The sequence below is a fragment of the Myodes glareolus genome, chromosome 5, assembly GCF_982192425.1.
Source record: "Myodes glareolus chromosome 5, mMyoGla1.1, whole genome shotgun sequence".
Classification (NCBI taxonomy): domain Eukaryota; kingdom Metazoa; phylum Chordata; class Mammalia; order Rodentia; family Cricetidae; genus Myodes; species Myodes glareolus.
Window position 1 is genome coordinate 48954174 of NC_142030.1, and position 23494 is coordinate 48977667.

Below are 23494 nucleotides of genomic sequence, written 5' to 3' on the forward strand. Positions count from 1 at the left end.
TCAGAAGTCGAAGAGGGCGGCCGCGGGCGCCGCCGCCTCCTCCTCCATGACTGTTTACCCGGCTGCATTGTGGGAGTTTGACCTCCGCCGCCAACCGCCGCCTCAGCTCGCGCCGCCGCCGCCGCGCACGCCATGGGAGCCGTGACTGACGGTGAGGCCGCCGCGGGGTGCGGGGACGCGGGGGAAGCGGGGCAGTGCCGGGCTCCGGGCCGTTTGGGGTCGGGGGATGGGGGTGGGGGGGCTCCCGGGGCGGCGGCGGAGCTCGGGGAGCCCCGGGAGATGCATTGCGCCGCCCAGGGGGCTTCGCAGGCCGGGCTGGGTCGGGCTCACGGGCCGTGCGCTGGGTCCCCCGGAGCTCCGAGCGCAGTGGAGCGAGGACACCGTGCTGGGGACAGGCTTCAGCAAGCACAGGGGCGTCTGGAGGGCCTCTCGGGAAGTGTACCTGGGCGACCTACGAGATAAAAAGCGCCACCCGAACCGGCGACTGAGACCGCGGCGGCTCCAGAAGGGAGCGTGGGGAAGGGATGTTGCAGGCCTGGGTGGATTGGGGGGGGGAGGGTGGATTGGATTTGGGGGTGATACATGGGGGACGGTTGGTGTCTGTGGGCTGAAAGCGGAAATAAGGGGACGTTTCGGGGGAGGTGTGGACATTAGCGATGGGCAACCGGAGCCAGAATTTGCTTTGATACCCACTTGGTAGCTAGGTTTCCATCCACGGCTTGTGGGGCTGGGCTTGAGAGGGGGACCAGTAGCTATGAGTATCAGTGGAGAAACTGAGGACTGGCGTCCAGGGCGTGGGAAGAAAAGCCCAAATGTGAGGACTGGTCGAGGAGATGTCTAGGTGGGGGATAGATAGAGGGATTTTAACCCTTTTTGAGGCCAGTGCAGTTTATCAGAAGGTGTTTACCTTCCTTCCGGGCAGCGCTTTCCTTAACACAGTTGGCAACCCAGAAGCAGCATGCAAAGTCGTTCCATCTTAGATGTTTGTAGTTCGCTGTGGGTGTAACCGTTAAATAATTGGGGTGGAGGAAAGGTGTGTTTATTGTGTGTGCGCCTCTGTGCTGTCTCTGGCTGTGTCTCTCCTTCCCTCTCTCCCGTTTCCCAGTCAGAGGATAACTTGCTGAGGTCACTTCTTTCTTTCCACCCTGTGGGTCCTGGGGTTTGAACTGAGGTGGTTGTGGATCCGTTTCTACTGGCGTTTACAAAACTTGAAAGACTTCCTTCCCCTCATCCTTTGTATAGTAGGACTGGAATTACAAGTGACCACACTTGTACAAATCCCGGGTAGTGGTGGTGCACACCTTTAATCCCAGCACTCGGGAGGCAGAGGCAGGCAGATCTCTGTGAGTTCAAGGCCAGCCTGGTCTACAAGAGCTAGTTCCAGGACAGGCTCCAAAGCTACAGAAAAACCCTGTCTCCAAAAACAAAAACAAAAAAATACCAAAATGCTGAAAAAAATTGAGTACATCAGGTATTAATTAGCTAGAACTTAGAAAAAGTTAAGCATTATAAATTTTTATAGTCAGGGAAAGCCATTGGAAAGTTTTTTGATTTAGTTTGGATTTCTTGAGACAAGGTCTTTTCTCAAGTGTAGTCTTCACTGTCCTGATCTTACTCTGTAGATCAGGCTGACCCTGGAATTCACAGAGATCCCCCCCTAGTTCTGCCTCCTGAGTGCTGGGACTAAAGGTACTTGCCACCACACCAGTCCAAGCTTTAAGTACAAAGCAATCAGATCTGCTCTTGTGTATGTAATTAATTGAAGTATTTCTTTGCAATTCTGAGAACAGGGCCACAATTTTACTCATTGGGAAAGTGTTTTACTTCTTATCCTGTTTTACATCCTCAGCCTCTGCACGTGAAGAAAAGGGAAGGGTTGCTGAAAACACCCCCTTCACTAACCTTTACATAGCACTGTAGCAGGTGTCCGCCAGTGTCCTAAGTATCCCTGTTTTATAGATGAAGCTGCTACTCAAAGAAATTAAGTAACTTGTCCAGAGTTGCACTAGTAGTAAGTTCCAGAACCTGAGCTTAAAAGCCAAGAACCCCCCCCCCTCGTGTGTGTGAGTGTGTACATACCACTTGTGTCTGGTGTCTGGACTCCAAAAGAGTGTCCTGTCTGTAGTACATGGTTCTGAGCGGGTACATAGGTGCTGGGAATTGAACCAATAGGGAAGGACATGCTGGGAAGGACAGCCTGTGCTGTGCTCTTTACTGCTAAGGCATCTCTCTGCCTGGCCAGCGTGGTCTAAGCATGGCTCCTGCTGCAGTGGGGCTAGTGAGAGGTGATGGGGCCAGCCCTCCAACCAAGGGACTTCAGTAAGTGAGCAGAAGTCATGCCAATTGCTGGACTGGTCAGACGTTTCTGACTTGCATGATTTTGCGCCTTGCTCCAAAGGAGTGGTGCGTTTGTTGGGTGAGGGAAGGGAAGGAATGATGAGCTATAAACTTGTCAACTTCAGCCTCTAAGCCTTAGAGGCCACAGGAAGGCCACTTTAAAACTGCAGCTTCTGGCCTTGTGGAGGTTACCACCTTCAGTGAGGCTCGGTTTTGTTCTCTGTAAATTAAGATAATAATAAAATCTACCTCGGAATGCTGTTTTAGAAATAAAGGGCATTGTGCTAAATCAAAAACATGGTATATTTCTTAATACAGATGTGACTTTATTAACCTCTACCGCTCCCCTAGGGAGAACTGTGTCTGCACTGATTGCCATTCCCTACCTTGTTTGGGGAAGAGAATTGAACTTAAGTAATTACTAAGGAAGCAATCAACAAATATGAGGTGCTTGGTACAGAAGGAAATTAGAGGGGTGATACTGGGATCTAGACAGCATTATCTGTGTGTGCGTCTGTGTTTGTGTGCGTGTGCACATGTATGTGCGTGTGTATGCGCACATGCTAGTAGGGATTATTGAACTAAGATTCCTTTGCATGCTATGCAAGCACTCTGCATCCCCAGCTTGGTCACACACAGAAGAGCCGATGGGGGTTGAGGAGGTCCTGGGGAGTTAGTGACTTAGGCAAGGGACAGCTCATTTCTGACAAAACCACTCCTAAGTTTGGCCAACTAAAAGCTGGATATGTCACTGATAATTTAAATTATTCTAACAGCCTATGTGTTGTAAGTGATAAGTATGTTGAATTGTGTTAGAGCCCATTTTGTAGTACAGAAAACATTAAGTAAATATGTTGGTGTCGAGAATAACAGATAGGAAGTGAGAAAATGGGGAAACATCCCACTTAATAGAGCAGTTTGACTTTACAGCTCTTATACACATATACTTATTAAATTTAAAATGATTTTAATATACTCATAAACAATATGACAGAATAATAGCACTATTCAATAATGTAATTGTACATCTTTTCCAGTGAAGGCAAAGATGACACTGGTCATCTGTAAATGGACGATGATAGCACAGACTTTATGGGGTCATTTCAAGGATACAGAGTGGTAATTCATGTAAGCACTTTGAAAGTGAATGGCTATTCATTAGCTAAGCTGGTTCAGCTCTCAGTGAGAGGAGACAAATGGAGTGAGCATTGTAGAAGTGCCACCACGGCAGTGGTCACTTTAAGCGCTTTTGTTCACCAGGGCCAGTACATTACATTCATCCCGTTTGCACCTCTGTATGTGGACTAGTTCAAATACTGAATAATTTCTCTTTAGCTAAGGTAGGTTTTTTAGAACAAAATTGAAGTTTTATCCTTAAATTATGCAATTGTGCAATCCCACTTTCACTTGCTAAATACTGGGATTGTGGCCATGTCTGCCTTAAAATTTTTTAATTTTGGTTTTACCATGAACAGTTTGTTTAAACGGGACATAAGTATCTCAGATGAGAGCAGCATTTACACGGAAGAAGTCAAGCTCCCTTGTTTATTTATTCTGTCTCCCTTTATATATATTTTTATTGTTGACCGAATGATTTTAAAGTTCACGAAGGGTGGGGACAGGAGTTTTGCCATGAAGAGTGCAGCAGATGGGCATATGTAATTCATCTTAACAACGCATGGGGTGTGATGCAATGATAAATCTAATAGGAATCTATGTAAACATGATCATAGTGTCTCCTCGAGTTATTATCAATAAAGTAGTCTCTAAGATGTTTTTGCTTATTTGTGTTTATAGAATGGCCCCAAGGCCTTCTGGGAGTAGCACAAGCAACTAGATTACTTATGAAGGCTTCAGTAATGGTAATTTAGGAAGTCAGAAGTGTTTTAGGAGCCTGGAGTGGCTGTGCACCCCTTTCCTTAGTCCCAACATTCTGGAGGCAGGCAGATCTCTTGAGTTTGAGGCCAGCCTGGTCTACAGAACGACCAGAGTGGCTTTGCCAGCCAGGATGACACACAGAAAAACCCTGTCTTAAGGGAAAAAAAGAAAACATTTTAGATATGTTCAGTATAGGGTCTAAATGAGAGATGTTGCTGAAATAAAAATGCTCCTGCCGTGTGTGTTAGGAATAAAGAGAAGGGAAGCTGTTCTCTGCCTGGGAATGCACCTTTCTCTCTCTCCATTGTTAGCGTAGTCTCGACAAGGTGTATGTTATAGCAGTAATTCTTGTCTGGTTTTCTAGGTAGTAACTGTCCATACAACATTTAAGAAAGGAGTGCTGTGACCTTGCTATAAGTTAGAGGCAAACAATCATAACTGGGCAATTTTTTGAATACATAGTACATATTTACATAGATGCATAGTTGTATGTCTACCTAAGTGTCTTCATTTACTCATGGAATGCTTTTAGGCGACTGCAAGCTGTGGGTTAAAACTTAATATAAAGATTTAAAAGGGTAGTGTGTGAGTTGTTTTCTTACGGGCAGACATTATTTTCTTTCACTTTTGTTTTCAGTATGATTCTCAACAGTTCACAAACTAGATGGTTTTATTCTTTTCTACTGATGAAGTTACGAGCTGATCTCATGTGCTCATACACAAAGCAAACTTTGGGTACAAAACCAAAACCATTGTCTCCAAGTTTCAATTTCTGGCCCAGTCCTTAGAAAAACTGCTTAGAGAGTAATAGGGCTGAAGTGCAAGAAAGGTCTGAGACTGCCCAGATAAGAGCCTCTGCAATGCCAGCTGAGTTTCCCACCTCCCTCTCATGCCCCCTGCCCAGTCCTAACCTGCCTTCTGGAACCTGGGGTTCTCCTCTTCCTAACTGCCTGTGGCTTGGCAACTTCCTGACTCGTCTTCCTGTCTATGGGCTTCCCAGTTGCAGTCTTCCACTAGCTCCTGCCCATGTACTTTCAACAGCTCAGTTGCCTACCAACAGCTACAGCCCTCTCTAAAGGCAGCCTGTAAACCAACATTGCTATTGCCTTGTCCTCCCTCATCTGGTCTTCAGGTTCTGGTGTGCCCTTTTCCCAGCTCTAGAGCTCATAGCCTCGGCCTGCTGGCCAGGCATGAAATGGGAAGACTTTAGCCTTCTTTGCTTTATAACAGAATAACTCCCAGATTTTGAGTATTCTTCTGGTATCTAGGTCAAACTGTACATTTCTTCATCTAGGTTTTCCTCCAGTGACTGATATTTGTTTTGTTTTTGTAGTGAGAGCCCTCTCATGATAGCTCTTTTCATTTGTTAATTTATGGCTTCCCAGGGTATCTATGCAAATGCAAGCATATGTAAATATACCTCTCCCTCCCGTTTTTTGTTTGAATGTCAGCATACTATACATTCTTTGTCTTGGATCTTAATTTTTCTCTGTATCAAAAAGTATTTCCTCAGTCTCTGTTTCCAGATTGATAATATCCCATCATGTTCTTATACCAAAATTTATTTAACTTGTTCACCCACTTACAGACATTTGGAATGTTTTTCATTTATTATTAAAATATTATAGCATATAAATGGTGTCATTGCTTAATTCAGCTATATCAGATACTGCTGAATGAAACCTGTGTTAGAACTTTTGAGAAATGTTGATAAAGAGCCACTCAAATCCCACCTGATCTGATTGTCCCCAGCTCATCTGTAATATGTTCTCTTCTAACTACCACCGCTGCCTCAGTGTGTGTGCTGATGCAGATGCTATTTCTGCTCTGAGATTGAGAGGCTTCCTAGCCTCAGAATTTACTTTTATGCCTTTTGTGCATAAATTTTGCTCACACCTTTTGTATAAGTACTTGTTGCTATAACAATGAAAATAACGGCCGCTAGTCTTTGTTAGTATTTAATAAAGGCAGTGAGTGATCTTTAGAAGGCCTCTGAGGCATCACAAACCTAATTTTAAAATACTAAAGTTAGGCTGGGCATGGCATCATGCTTTTAATCCCAACACTCCAGAGGCAGAGGTTGAGTGAGCTCTGTGAGTTCCAGGGCATCCAAGACTATATAGCAAGACTCTGTTTCCAAAAAAGAAAAGATCTTGAAGTCTGTCATGGTACCTCACTCACACCTGTAATAGCAATTAAGAGACTGACACAGAAGGATTGTTGTGAGTTCCAGGCTAGGCTGACCTACATATCTGGGCTGCAGAGGAAAGTCAAGTTGTCTGGGGCAGTTGATTTGGTGTAGTTGGCTTCCCAACGTTTCCCAAATTGGAGTACTGCGTTCATATGTGAAGATGCATAGATCTTAGTGTTCACCCAGAACTATCACAAAGCATACTTTAAATATTTCTAGTTACTAGACTTAAGATAGTACTTGTGGTGGTGGCTCCTCTCTGTCTCCTACTGCATTTGTGTCTGACATCCCAGGCATCCAGGACGAAGGACAGGGCTTGGGAGGAAAGGAGAGAGGAGCAGAGCACCTGCGCAGCACCTTACTTCCCGATGATTAGCAGAGTGGATGCTCCTTCTGTCCCATTTAGACAGTCAAAGTTGTTGTGCATGTTGGCACACACCTTCAGATTTCTCTTCTTAATTCTTCGTGTGTGTGCGTGAGTGCTGGTGCCGTGGAGCTGGGATGACAGGCGGGTTGTAAACTGTCAGGCTTGAGTGGTGAGAACTCCGCTGGTCCTCTGGAAGAACAATGCTCATTCTTAACCATGGAGCTCTCCAGCCCCAAGGCTGCCTTTACTCCCAGCACCTGACAGAAGCAGACTGCAATCTCATATGCGGGGAGTTTGAGGCCATCGAGGTCTACATAACAAGTTTCAGGACAGCCAGGGGTGCAGGTGCAGAGACCTTGTCTCAAAAGTGTGTGTGTGTGTGTGTGTGTGTGTGTGTGTGTGTGTGTTGGCACTTATAATCAGAAATTTCTTTTTTGCTTGTTTTGTTTGTTTTTGTTTCCATGTGTAACAAACAACCTGGCTGTCCTGAAATTCTCTCTGTAGACCAGGCTGGCCTTGAACTCACAGAAATCCGCCTGTCTTTGCCTCCTAAAGTGCTAGAATTAAAAGCCTGTGCCACCACCACCTGGTGATTTTAATCTTTTAAAGGACTAAGTTTTATTTATCTGGGTCTCTTGAAGTAATATTGTTCGGTGATTAAAGCTTGAAAACATTAGTGTTTTTGAAACATAAAGTTAAATAATCGAACAAATCTGTAGCTTGCACAGCCTTTCAAAAGTTGAAAGTGTCTGTCTAAGGCTGTCACTGACCTGGGCCCTTCTCCCTCGCCTGTCCTTACAAACACCTGTGCCTACACACAAGTGCTATTGTTGTCAGACACTTTGCTATTGATTCATGTTGTCGCTCTAGAAATCTTCTTACTTTAAATGTGTATTCAAAATATTATTCAGTTAGTTAAAAAGAAAATGAAAACCCTGAAAACAAATAAAAGTTATAAAATGGTATCTAAGAAAATTATTTGCATCTTTATAGTCCCCTTATCAGAAACAATCACTATTACTGTCCATTACCCGTGAACCCCTCCAGAGATATTTTCTACCTGTGTGCATCCATGTGTGCACACACTTTTTTACATTTTCCTACACACTAGACAGCACATGCTCCGCATCTCAGAAGTTACTTTAATCATCTAAAGAGGTATGAGGTCTGCAGTGCAGTCTTTCACTACAGACAACACTGCTGCTCATGTCATGCGTACCTGTAACTCCATCCTCTGCCACAGAGTATCAGAACAAGCAGCATAGCTGAAGAGAGAGATCCTATCTCAGAACCCAAAAGGAAAAGAGAAAAATTCTGTGCTTGCGGGGACAAAAAGCTGCGTTCATTTCAAGCACTGTTGATTATATCTGTCCCTGCAGTTTCTGACTTGTCACACTGCAGTTGTTAACAGTGTGGTACACATTATGATCTGCTAGATGGAAACGGATTTTCCCCGTTTCCTTTTGTCTTTCTGATTATGGCCCAGCATTATTTGGTCCCAGTAAGAACTCTAGCTCAAACTGCCCAACAAGCTGGTTTGGACCCCATTTGTTCTGTCATCATTTGCATTACTTTTGTGTTTTATTTTCTCTTTGCATTGGAGCAAAAATGAGACATGGAAGTCAGGTATAGTGACTCACACCTGTCGTGGAAGGCAGAGGCTGCACAGTGATTTCCAGAGCAGCCTGTACTGGTCAGACAGCAACAATAAAAATGAGAGTTGCCTTAGCGCGTGTAACAACTACATTACATTACTTCATGAAGCTGCACTCTTTTCTCTGACCTGCCATGTCTGTCTGAGTTGATACTGTATGCAAGAATCCTTCCTTTCCCTGTCCTTTTGTCAGTGCCTCTCCCTAGCTAGACATACGTGCAGTCCTGGATAGACTGTGTGCAGTCCTGGATAGATGTGTGTGCAGTCCTGGATAGACTGTGTGCAGTCCTGGCTTCCATTGGTTTGGGCAGATTTTTTCAAAAGTGGTTCTCTCAACAATTATTGACTTAGCCTTTCTGTTAGACCTGCAAATTTCCTCTCAATAACCCATGGAATGCCAGTTCTGGGAGCAGAGTTTCACCTGGGCCCTCATCCCAACATAGATAATCATTTTTCTTTGAGGGGGAAAAAAAGACATTTTTAATTGTGACAAGATGGAAATTAAATTTACCAGTTTTACTTTCTTGCTTTTAAGTGGCAGCTCAGCCAGTGGCATTAAATATACTTACACTTCAGTCTTTCTTTTTTTTTTTTTTTTTTGGATGAGCAAATGAGTAGTAATATTGGTTGTCTTGAGAATTACCCCAAACCAAATGTTCATTTCAACTCTCACCCTTTTTCCTCTAGACGAGGTCATACGGAAGCGTCTTCTGATTGATGGAGATGGTGCTGGGGATGACCGGAGAATTAATCTCCTCGTGAAGAGCTTTGTCAAGTGGTGCAACTCTGGATCCCAAGAGGAGGGGTACTTACTTCCTCAGCAGTTTCTATACCAGCGTCCTGGTGGAGCATTCTTCAGGCCATGTTAAATAGTTCTCTTCACCTTCCTTGTTCAGTGCAGCCCCTTCCTGACTGACTGACTATTCTCTTCCCAGCCTCCTTTGTGTCTGTATAACATGCAGAAAGCGCAGGAGTAAATGACAAAACAAAGATTAAATTCAGACTCAATAGTTTGATTACCTTTAATATAAAATCAGTATTTGCTTAATATCTCTAAATGAAGATTTCTCTTTTGTTACTAAGTTAATATATAAGTTTGCTGCAAAATGATTACACACTAATTTTTTGAAGTTTTTTCTGAATTTTCTGCTCAAGTGATTGCATTGTATAGAGTAGGAAAGGTGTAAGAACAGAATTCTGAAGAAAACTATTCATTTATATTTGTGTATGTGTGTGTCTGTGATTATTTCTTCTGGTTTTTTGAGATAGGGTTTCTCTGTAGTTTTTGGAGCCTGTCCTGGAACTAGCTCTTATAGACCAGGCTGGCCTTGAACTCACAGAGATCTGCCTGCCCCTGCCTAGGCAGGGTGCTGGGATTAAAGACATGCACCATAACCACCCGACTCTGAAAAACACTCTTAATCAAAATATTGTTAAAGGTGATTAAAATAATTCAAACAGATGACTTGAACTGAGCCTATAGTGCTGAGAATGGTAGCCTCACCTTGCCTTTGTAACCAGAGCAGCCTATAAGTTCAAGTACACCTTATCTATCCAAGAAAGTAGTAAAGGCGGGTATTCTAAGCTACTTTAAGTAAAGCAAATAATTGGCTGAACAAGGTTTCATTTAGTTTACAGTTTTTTTTAATGCTCTTTCTCCTTTTCATTAGATATAGCCAGTACCAACGTATGCTGAGCACTCTGTCTCAATGTGAATTTTCAATGGGCAAAACTTTGCTGGTATATGATATGAATCTCAGAGAAATGGAAAATTATGAAAAAATATACAAAGAAATAGGTAAGTACTGTTTCTTGGTATAATTTTTTGTGGTTTGAGAGAAAAACTGTCTGGTAATATTTGCACTGTAGTAAAGCTGTCAGTAATTGCAGGGTAATAAAGGTCTGGTAAATGTCAGCAGCCACGGTGCCATGTAATAAGATGGAGCATGATGTGTTGTGAATGTCAGCGTCTTGTGTGATCAGTGGAGCTTCTGTTAAAAAGTACAGATTATACATGTAATTATAATTACCTTCGTAAAACTCCCTTCTGTGTAGAATGTAGTATTGCGGGAGCACATGAGAAGATTGCTGAGTGTAAAAAGCAAATTCTTCAAGCAAAACGAATACGAAAAAATCGACAAGGTAAGAATGATTTGAAGGACTTTGTGTGTATATTTTATTCCCGACTACAACTTCCATGAAGATTTTAATATTGAAAGGTAAAATCTACAATGTGAATCAGTTTGTAAAAAATAATATATTTAATTCTTAAAACTCTGTTACTTAAAATGGAGAAGGCAAGGTATAGTGAAAAAGATTTTTATTTTGCTGAATTTTATTGGTTACCCAAGTATTTCTCAGACATTTTTCCTATCTTTATTTAGATCCTTTTTCTTAAGTAGTGTTGCAGTTTTGTCTGCTAAGGTGAGCTATACGACAGACAGAGGTGTTTATTTGGTGGTTTAATGAAGCTACTTTCAAAAAATGGAAAAGAATTTAAACATTTTGTTAAACACAAAGCAACCAAGCATTATCCACAGAAGTCCGTAACAGGAAAGTTAAGGTTTAGAGGACAGCAGGTTGGCCCATTGGGCAAAGCACTTACCACCAAGCATGGCAGCTGAGTTTGAGCCCCCCAAATCCTGTGTCCTGTGGTAGAGGAGAGGTGTGAGCCTCTAGCCATACCACAGCGCCACCACACACAGGCACTCTAAAGTACAGTGAAATACATTTACATATTTCTGAAGAAAGGCTAGAGTTTAGTTTTATTCCAATCTCTGTTCTTTTAAAGTTAGCATCGTCTCCATATGGTTCCTAAGATATTTGAAAGTCGTTTTAATTTTGTATGTATGTCTATACGTGAGTGCAGGGCCTATGGAGGGCAGAAGTTGAGGCAGTTGTGAGCTGCACCTGAGTGCTGAGAACTGAGTTTGGGTTCTGTGAAACAGCAGTGTGTGCTCTTAACTGCTCAGCCATTGCTCCAGCCTCAGAAATCATTTTTAATGGCAGGAACATTGCTCCTCCTGGGGGCTGGAGAGATGACTCAAAGGTTAAGAGCACTGACTGCTCTTCCAGAGGGCCTGAGTTCAATTCCCAGCAGCCCATATGGTGGCTCACAGCTATCTATAATGAGATCTGGTGCCCCCTTCTGACCTGCAGGCGTACATGGAGGCTGAACACTGTGTACATAATAAATAAATCTTTTTTTAAAAAAGTATCACATTAAAAAAAACAAAAAAATAAAAAAAACATTGCTCCTCCTGTCACGTAAATTGGAAGAAGTAAAAATAAAGAGCAATGTTTGCGTGGTGGTACATACTTGAAGTCCCATCACTTGGCTAAGGCAAGAGGGTTACAGATTCTCGGTAAGTCTGGGTCTCGTGGGAGCTTAACTCTAAGTCATTTAAGTAAATGACAGCCTTAACTGACAGCATTGTGAAAAACTCAGTGGGAATAGAAAATGTTGTTATTTGATGATGGTGAGGTTTTGTGGCTTAATTTCTGTTTTGTTTTATACTGAAAAATATATTTTTTATAATGTAAAAGATTATTTAAAATAGAATCAGCCTCACTGACTTACTATGCAGTGTCCTGAAACAATGAGTTGCATGTTTTAGTGAGCTAATCAATTCAGTATTTTACCACCATCACCACTACCCGCACTTTTCTTTTCCTGAGACAGGGTTCTCTGTGTAGCCCCGACTGTCCTGGAACTCACTTTGTTAGGCCAGGCTGGCCTCGAATTCACAGAGATCTGCCTGCCTCTGCCTCGCAAGTGCTGGGATTAAAGGCATGTGCTACCACTGCCTGGCAACCAACCTTTTATTTTGTCACATGAATGGGAAAGCAGAAGTGAGAGGTAAAGTCCCTGTTTGGGACACTGTTAAATCGTGAATGATTGTGATCATGACTGAATTAAGGGAATTGCCAATGTTCTTCATCACCATTATTGTCTTTTCCACGAGGCAGTTCATGAAGATGATATGCTTGTTTGTAATTTTATATTGTTTTAAATTATACTAATAAACTTAGTTCTTCCAGTTTTTTAAGTCAACCACGCCAGCAATTGAAAACAAATACGAAAAGTTCATGCTATGTGATGTTTTACTCTTTTGGCTTTTGGGGGGCCCGCCACCCAGGTCCCAGATAAATCACACAAGGAGACTTATTCTTAGTTATGAGTGCCTGGCTTTAGCTTGGCTTGTTCTTGCCAGCTTTTCTTAAATTATTCTGTCTATCTTTTGCCTCTGGGCTTTTATCTTTCTCTATTTCTGTATACCTTTCTTTCCTAATTACTCTGTGACTGACTGGTGGCTGGATGTGTGGGTAGCTGCCCCTGATGTCCTCCTCTTCCTGTGTCTGGCTTTTCTTTCTCTCTCTCCTTGTTCTCTCTTTATACTCTGTGTGCTAGCCCTGCCTATCCTTGCTTCTGCCCTGCTATTGGCCATTAATCTCTTTATTAGGACCATCAAGTATTTTAGACAGGCAAAGAATCACAGCTTCACAGTTATTCAAATGCAGCATAAAGAAAAGTAACACACATAAAAATAATATTCCCAGCAAATTCAGTCAGATAAACTAATAGAAGCAAGGGCTATATCTGTTATCTCGGGCTCTTCAAATGGACGGCTTGTTTTTGCTTCCTTGGTCCTCAGTCTTTTTGGGCTGACCAAAATGGAGATGAAGGTCACACAGCAGGACATGGGAGATTTCCTTCACCTTCTTCATCTCCAGAGGAATTGTATTAATGTTCGTAGTCATCGCTTCCAGTTTTTGCTTGTGGTGATGATTATTCTTAAACATCCTTCCACATTGTAATCCATCACTGAAAGAAGTCAGGACAGGAACAGAAACAGGGCAGAAATCTGGAGGCAGGAGCTGATGCAGAGGCCTTGGGGGATGCTATTTATGACTTGCTTCCCATAGCTTGCCTTTTTTGGGATTGAGACAGCATTCTCTGTGTTACAGCCCTGACTCCTGGAACTTGAGATGTGGACCAGGCTGGCCTCACACTCCCCGAGGTCCCGAGGTCTACCTGCCTCTGCCTTCTAAGTGCTGGGGTTAAAGGCTTGTGCCATGCCGGGCTTGTTATTGTCATTTCTCTACTAATTTAGGAAAGTGAAGTTCTGATAATCCAGGTTCAAAAAGGTGCTTAATTTATCAAATATTTTCATGTCTTTCAGAATATGACGCTTTGGCAAAAGTGATCCAGCATCATCCAGATAGGCATGAGACGCTGAAGTAAGTTTAGAGCATTACAAGGAGCTGCCTTTCTACAGATAGTTGGAAAATTCCTTAGGGAAAGACAATGATAATATGCATATCAAAATCACAAAAAGGACAGGTAGAACCTGACAAAGCAATACTACTCCGGAACAGGTGACTTGACCCAGGAAGGAGCCGGCATCCAAGGGGAAGTATCTGACATCCCAAACCATTAGATAGTTACTAAACATCCCTGAGTCCTGGATTCACCTATTCTCCTCATCTAATCTTTTGTGATAACCAGCTTTGGGGATGCCCAGATTTGTTTGTTAGCAAAGGTGGGGCATGCTCTCTTCATGCTCAATGCCTGTCTTCTGTAGAAATTTCTATGTAGTCTGTGAGCAGGTAATTTTGTGGGATTGACTATGTAAATTTGACTGCTAGAACAAAGAGTGAATGTCATAATGTCTCTAAGGCCTCCTGGTGTGGGGGATGGACAGGTCATTCTGTTACCCCTGCAGGAGAAGGTACACTGCTGAGGTGTTTTGGGAATGAATCCCATTCTGAAGGGAGAATCGAGACCTCACAAGGTTTCCACAGATATGACAGTGACTTTTCCAGAAGACAAGTGTTCCCACAGCTCTGCAAAATGGGTTGTTCCATGTGGACATGGATGTTTACACTTTCTGTGGATCTGCCTGTTGGTGTGTCAGCTGTACGTTCACTGTCTAGCCTTGTGGGCTCCAACACAGGATTGTTGAAGATCTATTGCGCATTTCATTTTCAGATAAACACATAGCGTACATCAAAAGGAAGGGGTGGTCATATTTCAGTATTACAGAATCTTACGCTGCTTGATTAGATTATCTCCTCTCTCTAATGGTACTACCTAGAGATAGTAATAATAATTACTATAATCCAGAATAAATTCATGTAGTATGCCTAAGAGGAAACAAATATGTGTACCAATGCAGACTATACTAGATACACATTTTGTAACAGCTCAAGATATAAACAGTAAAGAAGACTTAATAAATTTTAAATTATGAAACATATCCATCTCATTTATGAAAATTAGAAACTCAAATGTGTGTCCTAATACTGTTAATTATTCAGAGATACAAATGATGAATCTAAAAGAATTAGAATAATACACAGATTATCTGAGTGGTAAGTAGAGGGGAGAAATAGGAAATTGGGAGTCAGGTTCAGAGAGCATTTTAGTTAACTGGCAGTTTTTTTTACCAAAAGAAAAACTGAAGTTGGTATGCAAAATGTATCTGTTCATGGATTTTAGTCTACATGACATTTCCTTGTCATTTTAAAATTTGTATTTAAAAGTCTAGATGTAATAAATACAGTACAATTTAAGAGATCAGAAATCATTCTCAGTTTCAAATATCTTACCACAGGAGTGTTAGATTCCTTATTCTTTCCTTTCCTTTCCTTTTATGTGTTATGGATGCTTTGTCTGCATGCATGTCTGTGAACCACTTGCATGCTTGGTGTCCATGGTGGCCAGAAGAGGGTGTCATATGCCTGTGACTGGAGTCACAGACAGTTGTGAGCCACCATATAGTGCTGGGAATAGAACCTGGGTCCTCTGGAAGGGAAGCAGGTGCTCTTAACTGCCAAGTTATCTCTCCCATCTCTCAAGACCCTTTTATTTTCAGAATATTACTTAGTGACCAAAATAATTATAAATTCTCTTAAAAGTAACAAAATATGACATTGTTTATTTTGTTGTTTCCCCACAGGGAGCTAGAGGCTCTGGGCAAAGAACTGGAGCATCTCTCTCATATTAAAGAAAGTGTTGAAGATAAGGTATTTGAATAAATATATCCATAAGCCTTTATGTGTATGCATGTACACATGCATGAGAGAGAGAGAGAGAGAGAGAGAGAGAGAGAGAGAGAGAGAGAGAGAGAGAGAGAGAAGACCAATTTATTAAGTTGTTTCTTCTTAACACAGCTGGAATTGAGACGGAAACAATTTCATGTTCTTCTTAGTACCATCCACGAACTTCAACAAACATTGGAGAGTAAGTAAAAAAAAAAAACATTTCAAAATTACTGCTTATGAAGATTTTAAATGATTAGGCTGTGTCTTTTAGAAGAATATCTTGGCTAGAGAGTCTACGTCCAGGATCTAGTGGTATAACAGGATGGCAGTAGAAAACACTCATTTGTTCAACTTTCTGTATGCATGCAGAAGAGCAGTAATGTAGTCTGTGCATTGCACACATGGCTAGTAGTAAGAACACTTCAGGGATGATGGGGAGTGTTTCTGATTAGTGATTCGGGACACGGGCAAGGTACTATAGTATCAGTATGTTAGGCTGCCCACATGCCTAGCAAATGAGGTACTCCAAGATTTTGAAGACTTGATTTTTCTTGTGACTGGAATTGTCTGTGTGTCTGATGATGATTGTCTTAAAAAAAAAAAAAATCAGGCTGAGACCTAGATATCAGTTTGTTTGTTTTTAATGAAATCTATCACACAACTTTTATACTCTTAGTAATGAGTAAGCATAACTGGATCAGAATTTTTAAATGTATCACATTTGTGTGTGTTTGGGGAGCGGGTTGCATACATGCTATGGCATGGGTGTGGAGGCCAGAGGGACAGTCTGTAGAAGTCAGTTCTCTTTCCCCGTGCAGGTCCCAGGATCCAGTCTAGATCATTAGGATCAACAAGATGTGCCTTTACTTGCTGAGCCATTTGCAGCCATAACTTTTCATGCATATACTGGCCATAAAATGCAGGCGACGTTGAGTAAAGTTCTGTGTCTTCTTACCTGCAGATGACGACAAGCTGTCAGAGGTGGACGACGTTCAAGAAAGTACCATGGAAGCAGACTCTAAGCCGTAGATGGGCTGACCATCCACAGTCACAGGGACAGTGGAAAGCTGCATGGGCTAACTGGGTTTGGTTTATTGTGCTCTTGAGATGCTTCAACTTTGGCAGTGAAATGCTTTGCTTTTAAATATTAATTCATGTCTCGCTCATATTTCTTCACAAAAAGGCAATGTATATGGTGTATGTGTGTTTTTTAAATGCGTATTTATCCTTAAAGGTAAAATTCAACATCTGAAAACATTTAACAAAATGTCTCAAGCTGGATCTTTGTTCTTATTCAAAACTGGGTATCTGGTAACAGGTGCCTCATGAAGTCAGCTGAGGAATCTGAGAAGATCACGTTTGGGATATACATGAGGAAACACTTTTGAAAGTGAGGGGCTGTGATCACTACATGTAGAATGTGTTCATTGCAGGGAAGGTTTCCACTCTGTTAGGATCAGTCCATCTGCATTGTTTTTCTGCGTCTCTGTTAGTGCTTGAGAAATGTGTTTAGTGTTTCCTCTCTACTCTTTAGGAGTCATTTCTTAAAATATTTATTTTGGGGCATGCATGCACGATACGGATGTTTCCATGCTTGTGCAAGGGGGTCCACTTGCTGTGGCATAGGTTAGGCTCAGATGGCGGCCTCGGCTGCTGCTCTCGTCTTCCACCTTGTTGGAGGCAGGCTCTCTTTGCTGCCGTGCTGTGTACTTGGAACTCAGAGGCTCCAGCAGGCGCATGGGCAGCATGTGCTGCTCAGCTTGTACTTCCTTGTGGTTCTCTTGGAAAGCCTTTGGAACTGCTTCGAAGACTGCAGGATCTCAGCCCCTAGGAACTCACACTGCTGAAGCTCGGCATGTCTTTGGGCCAAGAGCTTTGTGCATTTGTCAGTCACTCTTTCTATGAGGTCGTCCACCTGTGGTAAATACAAAGACACGAACTACTAAAAGCAAAAACTGTTTTTCCTGCGAGTGCTAAAGTAGTATTCTAATTCAGCTCATAGCAAACAGAGCTTGAACAGATTTACCACACAGGGGCTAAGACGACCTCTTTTCTTCTCAAGCCAGTGTGCGCCTCATTTTAATGGAATTCGCTTAATTCTTATTAGGCACTCGGTGTCATCCTAGATCCCCTTTGCAGTCCCTTAGCTACTCTCAGAAGCCCCCCCCCACTGACAGTATTTCTTAATGGTGATTGTTAATTATGCCCTGCTCCATGCTGTCTTACAGGGCAAACTGTTGAGTTAAGCCTGCTCTCTGATGCCTCTGAAACAGAAAAGTCTTTGCCCACAACCTGCATTTGAAGCTTCCCCACTGTCAGCTCTGGGTTCTGGAGGATGTCTTCCACGCACTGTTTCTTCTTTTTGAGTGCTGGGAAGTGTGGTCTCTTTTTTGATGAATATGGTACCTATTGTCAAAATGCAAAACATCCTATTAGAAAATGACTGTCAGTTCTACACTAGCAATCAACACTCATCCCCGGACAGTCTCACAAAGGGGGTTGTTTGCCAGGTAACACAGGTGAAATCTGTATTCCTAGTCCCTGCACCCCATGTATTTCCTTTGTGCCAAGAGCTCTCTAAAGAGTTCTATAGGGTGCAAAGAAATGAGACTGTTGGGCTCTGAAAGGATAGACAGTGTCAGGGATAAAAAGGCAGGTCACTGGAGAAGACAAGCATTTGCTCTGGCTGCTGAGCATGGGGGGCTGGCTGGTGGGAGCCAGTGCACAGGGGGTGTGGGCTGGTGGGGACCAGTGCACAGGGGGTGCGGACTGGTGGGGGCCAGTGCACAGGGTTTGCTGGGCTGGTGGGGGCCAGTGCACAGGAGACTCAGCACATTGCAACCAATTGTTCATTTGCTCTTGTGTCTCTTGAGTTTCATTATTTCCATGGCAATTCAGACATAAAGAAGCCCTGGATTCTTCTTGCCCACATCTGACATTTTTTTCCTTCTCCCTGCTTCCTATTACAAGTGCCCATGGGAAAACATTCCTGGATGCTGAGACTTGCTGGCCGCATTCTCCACCCATTGTGCACGACAGTCAGCTGCACAGAGAGCAGGGCCGTGTTTAAGTCCTACCCTTTGAAAAAGGTGCAGACCATCCCTGCCCTGCCAGCTTACTCACACCTAACCTTGATCCATCGAAAGAGTCCATCTGAGGGGCTTGGGGTTGTGTTTTCTCTTTTGCTGTGTAGACTCAGGCTAGCCAAAAACTCACCCAGTACCTGAGACTGGCCTCATCAACCCAAGACCTTTGTCTCCTGAGTGCACTACTACGTCATGCTAAAATTCCACTCTTTCCTCCTACCCAGCTAGTTTTTTTCTACTAAGCATCTACCGTAATTGGTGGTTGCTAAGTATTCCTGTGCTTGATCAGTATGACTGGCAAGTTGGGTGCTGAGGCAGGTTTTGTAAACCAGGATGAATGAGGAATGGCACAGAGAGAACAGGCCTTCTGTGGAGGGCACCTCTTTGCAATTCCTGCTAGTTTCCCAGAGCCATTGTGTTTTAGAAGGAAGGCAGAAACCAGTACTGGAGAGGTGGCTCAGCGTTTAAGATGACTGGCTGTTCTTCCAGAAGTCCTGAGTTCAGTTCCCATCAACCATACTGTGGCTCACAACCATCTATAATGAGATCTTGTGCCCTCTTCTGGCCATCAGGCATACATGCAGTCAGAATAATATACATTTGAAAAAAAGTAAATTCTTGCTAGGCTGTGCTGGCACAAGCCTTCAATCTTAGCACTGGGAGACAGGCGCGGATCTCTGTGAGTTCAAGGCCAACCTGGTCTACAGAGCAAGTTCCGTTCCAGGACAGGCTTCAAAATCTATAGAGAAATCCTTTCTTGAAATGTCCCCTCTCAAAAAAAAAAAAAAAAAAGTTGGAAACCTGCATTTTTGTTTGGAATAAATGTTGGACAAGTAATTCATAATTTATACATAACTTGGGGAGCATTGTGAGGGCTAACTAAAACCTTTCTATAGGGGTTGACAACTTCTGATATAATGTCTTTTGGTACATAGGAATCCTTAATTATAGCCAGAATTCTCCATCTTCTCGTCAGTGCCATTTATACCGAGAAGACTGTCCTGAAGCTTTAGATGGGTGCCTTTCCCAGTAGCTCCACAGCTCAGCTCTACAGCTCAGCTCCACAGCTCAGCTCTACAGTTGGATCTGTGATGTGCAACTAGGGGCTCAGCTTCCACTTTTCCCACTGCCGTTATACAAGATCATCCTTACCCCACACTGCTCTACCGTATCTCGATTTAATAATTCCATCCTCTACTGGATTATAACTTCCATAAAAAGCAAGACCGTATTCCATCAGATCCTCCCTGTTGTTCCCAAGCCCAGAAGTTGCCTAGAGGGAGTTACAGTAAATACCTGACAGCCCTAAAGCAAAACTCAGACTTGCTATGGTGCACTGACACTGATGGGAGTGCTGCTTGACGGACCTTCTGCAAAGCTAGAAGTGTGTATCACAAGCTGCATGCACTTAAGTAGCTTAGTGTGTGTGTGGTGTGATATGGGGAAAGCTGTTGTTTGAGAGGAATCTGGCTCATAGTAGAGTGCATGCTTGTTCGGTGTGACACCTAAAGTCAATTCCGAGAACCGTGAGGAAAGAAAAAGGAGAGACTCCGAATGAGAACCCTCAGCCTGTACTGGAAACCGGACTCTCCCACGCCTTCTCAGAAATCGCAAACTCCGAGTCATCCTAAAAAAATGTTTTCCCAGAATTGGGACCATTTCTGAGTAGAAAGTTGAAGCCTTTGCAGCCTGTCCTGGAACTCTCTCTATAGACCAGGCTGGCCTCGAACTCTGCCTCCTGCGTGCTGGGATTAAAGGCATGTGCCACCACTGCCTGGCCCCCAGGGTTCTGTTTTTACAATAAACAACTTGGAAGGGAGATGCGCACAGTATCTGGGACTCAGGAAGCTGGGGTAGGGGCATTGTTGAATTCTGAGAATTTGAAATCATCCAAGGCAACAAAATGAGATCCTGTCTCAAACCATTCAAACAATAAAAACAAAACCCAGCGGGATGTGGTGGTGGCACACACCTTTAATCCCAGCATTCAGGAGACCAAAGGCTGACAGATCTCTTAAATTTGAGACATGCCTGGTCTACATAGTGAGTTCAGGTCTATATAGATAGACTGTATCTAGAAACTGATAATTTTCAAAAAAAAAAGTAATTCTTAATCTGAGCACCTTGATCTCAGACACTTGAAGATAAGGATCAGCGAGATGGATTAGCAAGTAAATAAACCACCAGGCCTGAGGACTTGAATTAGGGTCCCCAAGACCCACACGGCAAAAGGGGAGTCAACCAAGGCAAGCTGCTGTCAGGCCTCCACACACTGTGGTCTGTGCACCCCTCCCTCATACATAATTAGCAAACAAAATAAAAGGTATCTTTGGTTTAGACTCAGGATTGCCTACAAAGTTTTGTTTTGTTTTGTTTTGGGACTGGGTTTCTGTGTTGCTTTGGAGCCTGTCCTGGAACTAGCCTGTCCTGGAACAGTCTAGTCTAGACCAGACTGGCCTTGAACTTGCAGAGGTCTGCCTGCCTCTGTCTCCCTAGTGCTAGGATTAAAGGCGTGTGCCACCACCACCCAGCGAAGTTTATATTTGAAAGTCAAGCCACTAAGCTACAAAACCAATAAATACTCCACAGGGACCTGCAGATGGAATTCAATAGGTAAGATTTTGCTGTGCATGTCTGAGGTCCTGAATTGTATCTTGAGAGCCCCCAAGTTTTAACAATGAAAACAAATCCAGGTGTGGTGGTAGACTGTCAAAATCCAGCACTGGGAAAGCAGACAGGGGCAGGTGTCTGAAGCTTGGTGCCCAGGCATCCTTACCTACTCCCTGAGCTCAGATCAAATCTAAGAGCAAAATAATCATGCGCACATGTGTTCGTATGCACACCAACAGGCCAGAACTTTCCACATAAAGAAAGAAAAAGAACCTCAATGCCTAAGCTTACAAATTAGAATTTATTCTAGACTGCATTCAACTTGTCTGCAGGTTGGACATACTTGGGTTATCTAGCCACGATAATGTCTGATGTTGTGAATGTAGCCATCTGAATTAATTCATTTTTGATTTTAAATTAACATTAAATAACACTAATTCAGTTGTCTTCCCTCTCAGACCGCACATGTGACTAAGAGCTGCTTTTTCAGACAAATGCTACCGCCTGCGCAGAGTTGCTGCAGGCAGCACCACCTTCCACGTAGCATCTGGACTGGCCAGATTCCTAGTGTGCGGCTGCAGCTTTTGGACAATTGAGTGAGACTGCACAAAGCTCCAGACTCTAGCGTAGGCCAAGCTGTGGAATGGGCTGAAGAGTGAGTCAAAAGCAGAAAGATCTGATTTGGACCCCCCCCCCCCCGCACACACACACACACACACACACACACACACACACACACACACACACTTGTGCCTTAGCTCCTTGGTGGAAGGACGGAAGCAGCAGCAGGTCAAAGAGAACTTGGTATTTGTCAAGACCCAGAGAAACCGATTTATGTTGGTCTTTCATGGCTAGTTGAAGCCAGCACCTTACCTTCTGCAGCCCTGGAGGAAGTGATGTCACAGATAACCGCTTGGTGGTTCTTCTGGCTCGGAGGAGCTGATTTCCTCCGGTTACCTCTTCTTCCTCTGCTTCAACAACATCGAGCTGTATAGTTGCTTAAAGAGGAGGAGGAATATGTGAGGACCGCATGGTCTCCCTGAGCAAAATCATTCTGGAAAATGGCGTTATGTGCTGCTGTGCTGCTCTGGAAACTTCTCTCAGCAGGACCGAAAATAAAAACAGACTTGCTTTTCTGGTGTTAGGCTTCCTTCCGCACACAGCTGACTTTTGTAGTGGCGATTACCTACTCTGGGCGCTTTACTTTGTCCTGCATGGTTTTCACTTAGGCCATGGTGGGATTAGGAAAAGGGACCTTCAACTGCGAGGGTTAAATCAGTGTAATGGAGCAAACTTCACTTTGCTCTCCTAAAATCCAACCAAGACTCAGTCGCTCACACACTGTCAAAATGTATGTCCCGCATCTAAGAGCCTTTCCTTAACATTTTTAAATAATTTTTCTTTTTATGTTTGAGTTTTTTGTCTTTCATTTTTGTTTTTATGTTTTGTTTTTATGTTTTGCCTGAATGTATGCAAGTGCACCAAATGTGTAGTGTCTGCAGAGGCCAGAGAACGGTCCTAGATTCCCTGGCCTGTTGTCAGCCCCCATGGGGGTGCTAAGAACTGCCCTGCAAAGCAGCAAGTGCTGTTAACCACTGAACCATTTCTCGTTCCAAGTAGAGGCGTTCTTAATTATTTTCTTTTATGACTTTAGTCTCAGCTCAGTAGACATAAAAGCAAATTTAAAATGCAACTATAGGGTCAGGGAGATGACTCAGTGGGTAAGGGCACTTGCCACCAAGCCTGAGTTCAATGTCCAGGACCGACATGGTTGAAAGTGAGAACCGACTCCCTGACTTCCACATAAGCGCGCGCACACACACACACACTTACACGATACAGTTTTAAAAGATCTTAATGTGTGTGGGTGTGTATGGACATGTGCACATATAGAGGTCAGAGGGGGTATCATATCCTCTGGGGCTGCAGTTACAGGCAGTTATGAACCTGCCAACATACGTGTTGGAAACTGAACTCAGATCTGAAAGAGCAGCACATGCTCATAAACCATGGAGCCGTCTTCCTAGTTCTGTAATGAATAAGGGGTTGGAGAAGGGGCTCAGCAGTTAGAAACACTGACTCTTTTTCCAGAGGACCTGGGTTCAATTCCCAGAACCCACATGGCAGCACATAACCATCTCCAATGTTGGGAGATCTGACGCCCTCTCCTGGCTTCTACAGGTACCAGGCCCGCACACAATGTACTGTCATACAGGCAAGCAAAACATCCATATGCATAAAATAAAAGATATAAATGTAAAAAATGTAATAAAATAATAAAGTGACACCATAGAGACTCCTAGGTTAAGACAGCCAACTAGGAA

General features: G+C 43.2%; 2 protein-coding genes and 1 pseudogene across 2 annotated transcripts in view; 1 reads left to right on the plus strand and 2 right to left on the minus strand.

Moving 5' to 3' along the window:
- Positions 1–16625, plus strand: Thoc7 (THO complex subunit 7). The gene is made up of 8 exons (XM_085687921.2): positions 1–151; positions 9115–9232; positions 10098–10225; positions 10483–10569; positions 13611–13668; positions 15390–15456; positions 15604–15673; positions 16436–16625. The coding sequence occupies exons 1-8, from the start codon at positions 133–135 to the stop codon at positions 16501–16503; spliced, it is 615 nt and encodes a 204-aa protein (XP_085544047.1). The 5' UTR covers positions 1–132; the 3' UTR covers positions 16504–16625.
- Positions 12788–13230, minus strand: LOC146894899 (putative uncharacterized protein C5orf58 pseudogene; annotated as a pseudogene).
- Positions 16100–23494, minus strand: part of C5H3orf49 (chromosome 5 C3orf49 homolog) — a 12572-nt gene continuing 5177 nt past the window's right edge. Inside the window, exons 3-5 of the mRNA XM_048421168.3 lie at positions 22044–22168; positions 17767–17880; positions 16100–17389 (exon numbers count right to left, since the gene is read on the minus strand). Coding sequence (XP_048277125.2) covers positions 17192–17389; positions 17767–17880; positions 22044–22168 — 437 coding nt within the window. The 3' untranslated portion in view covers positions 16100–17191. The remainder of the gene's footprint in view (positions 17390–17766; positions 17881–22043; positions 22169–23494) is intronic.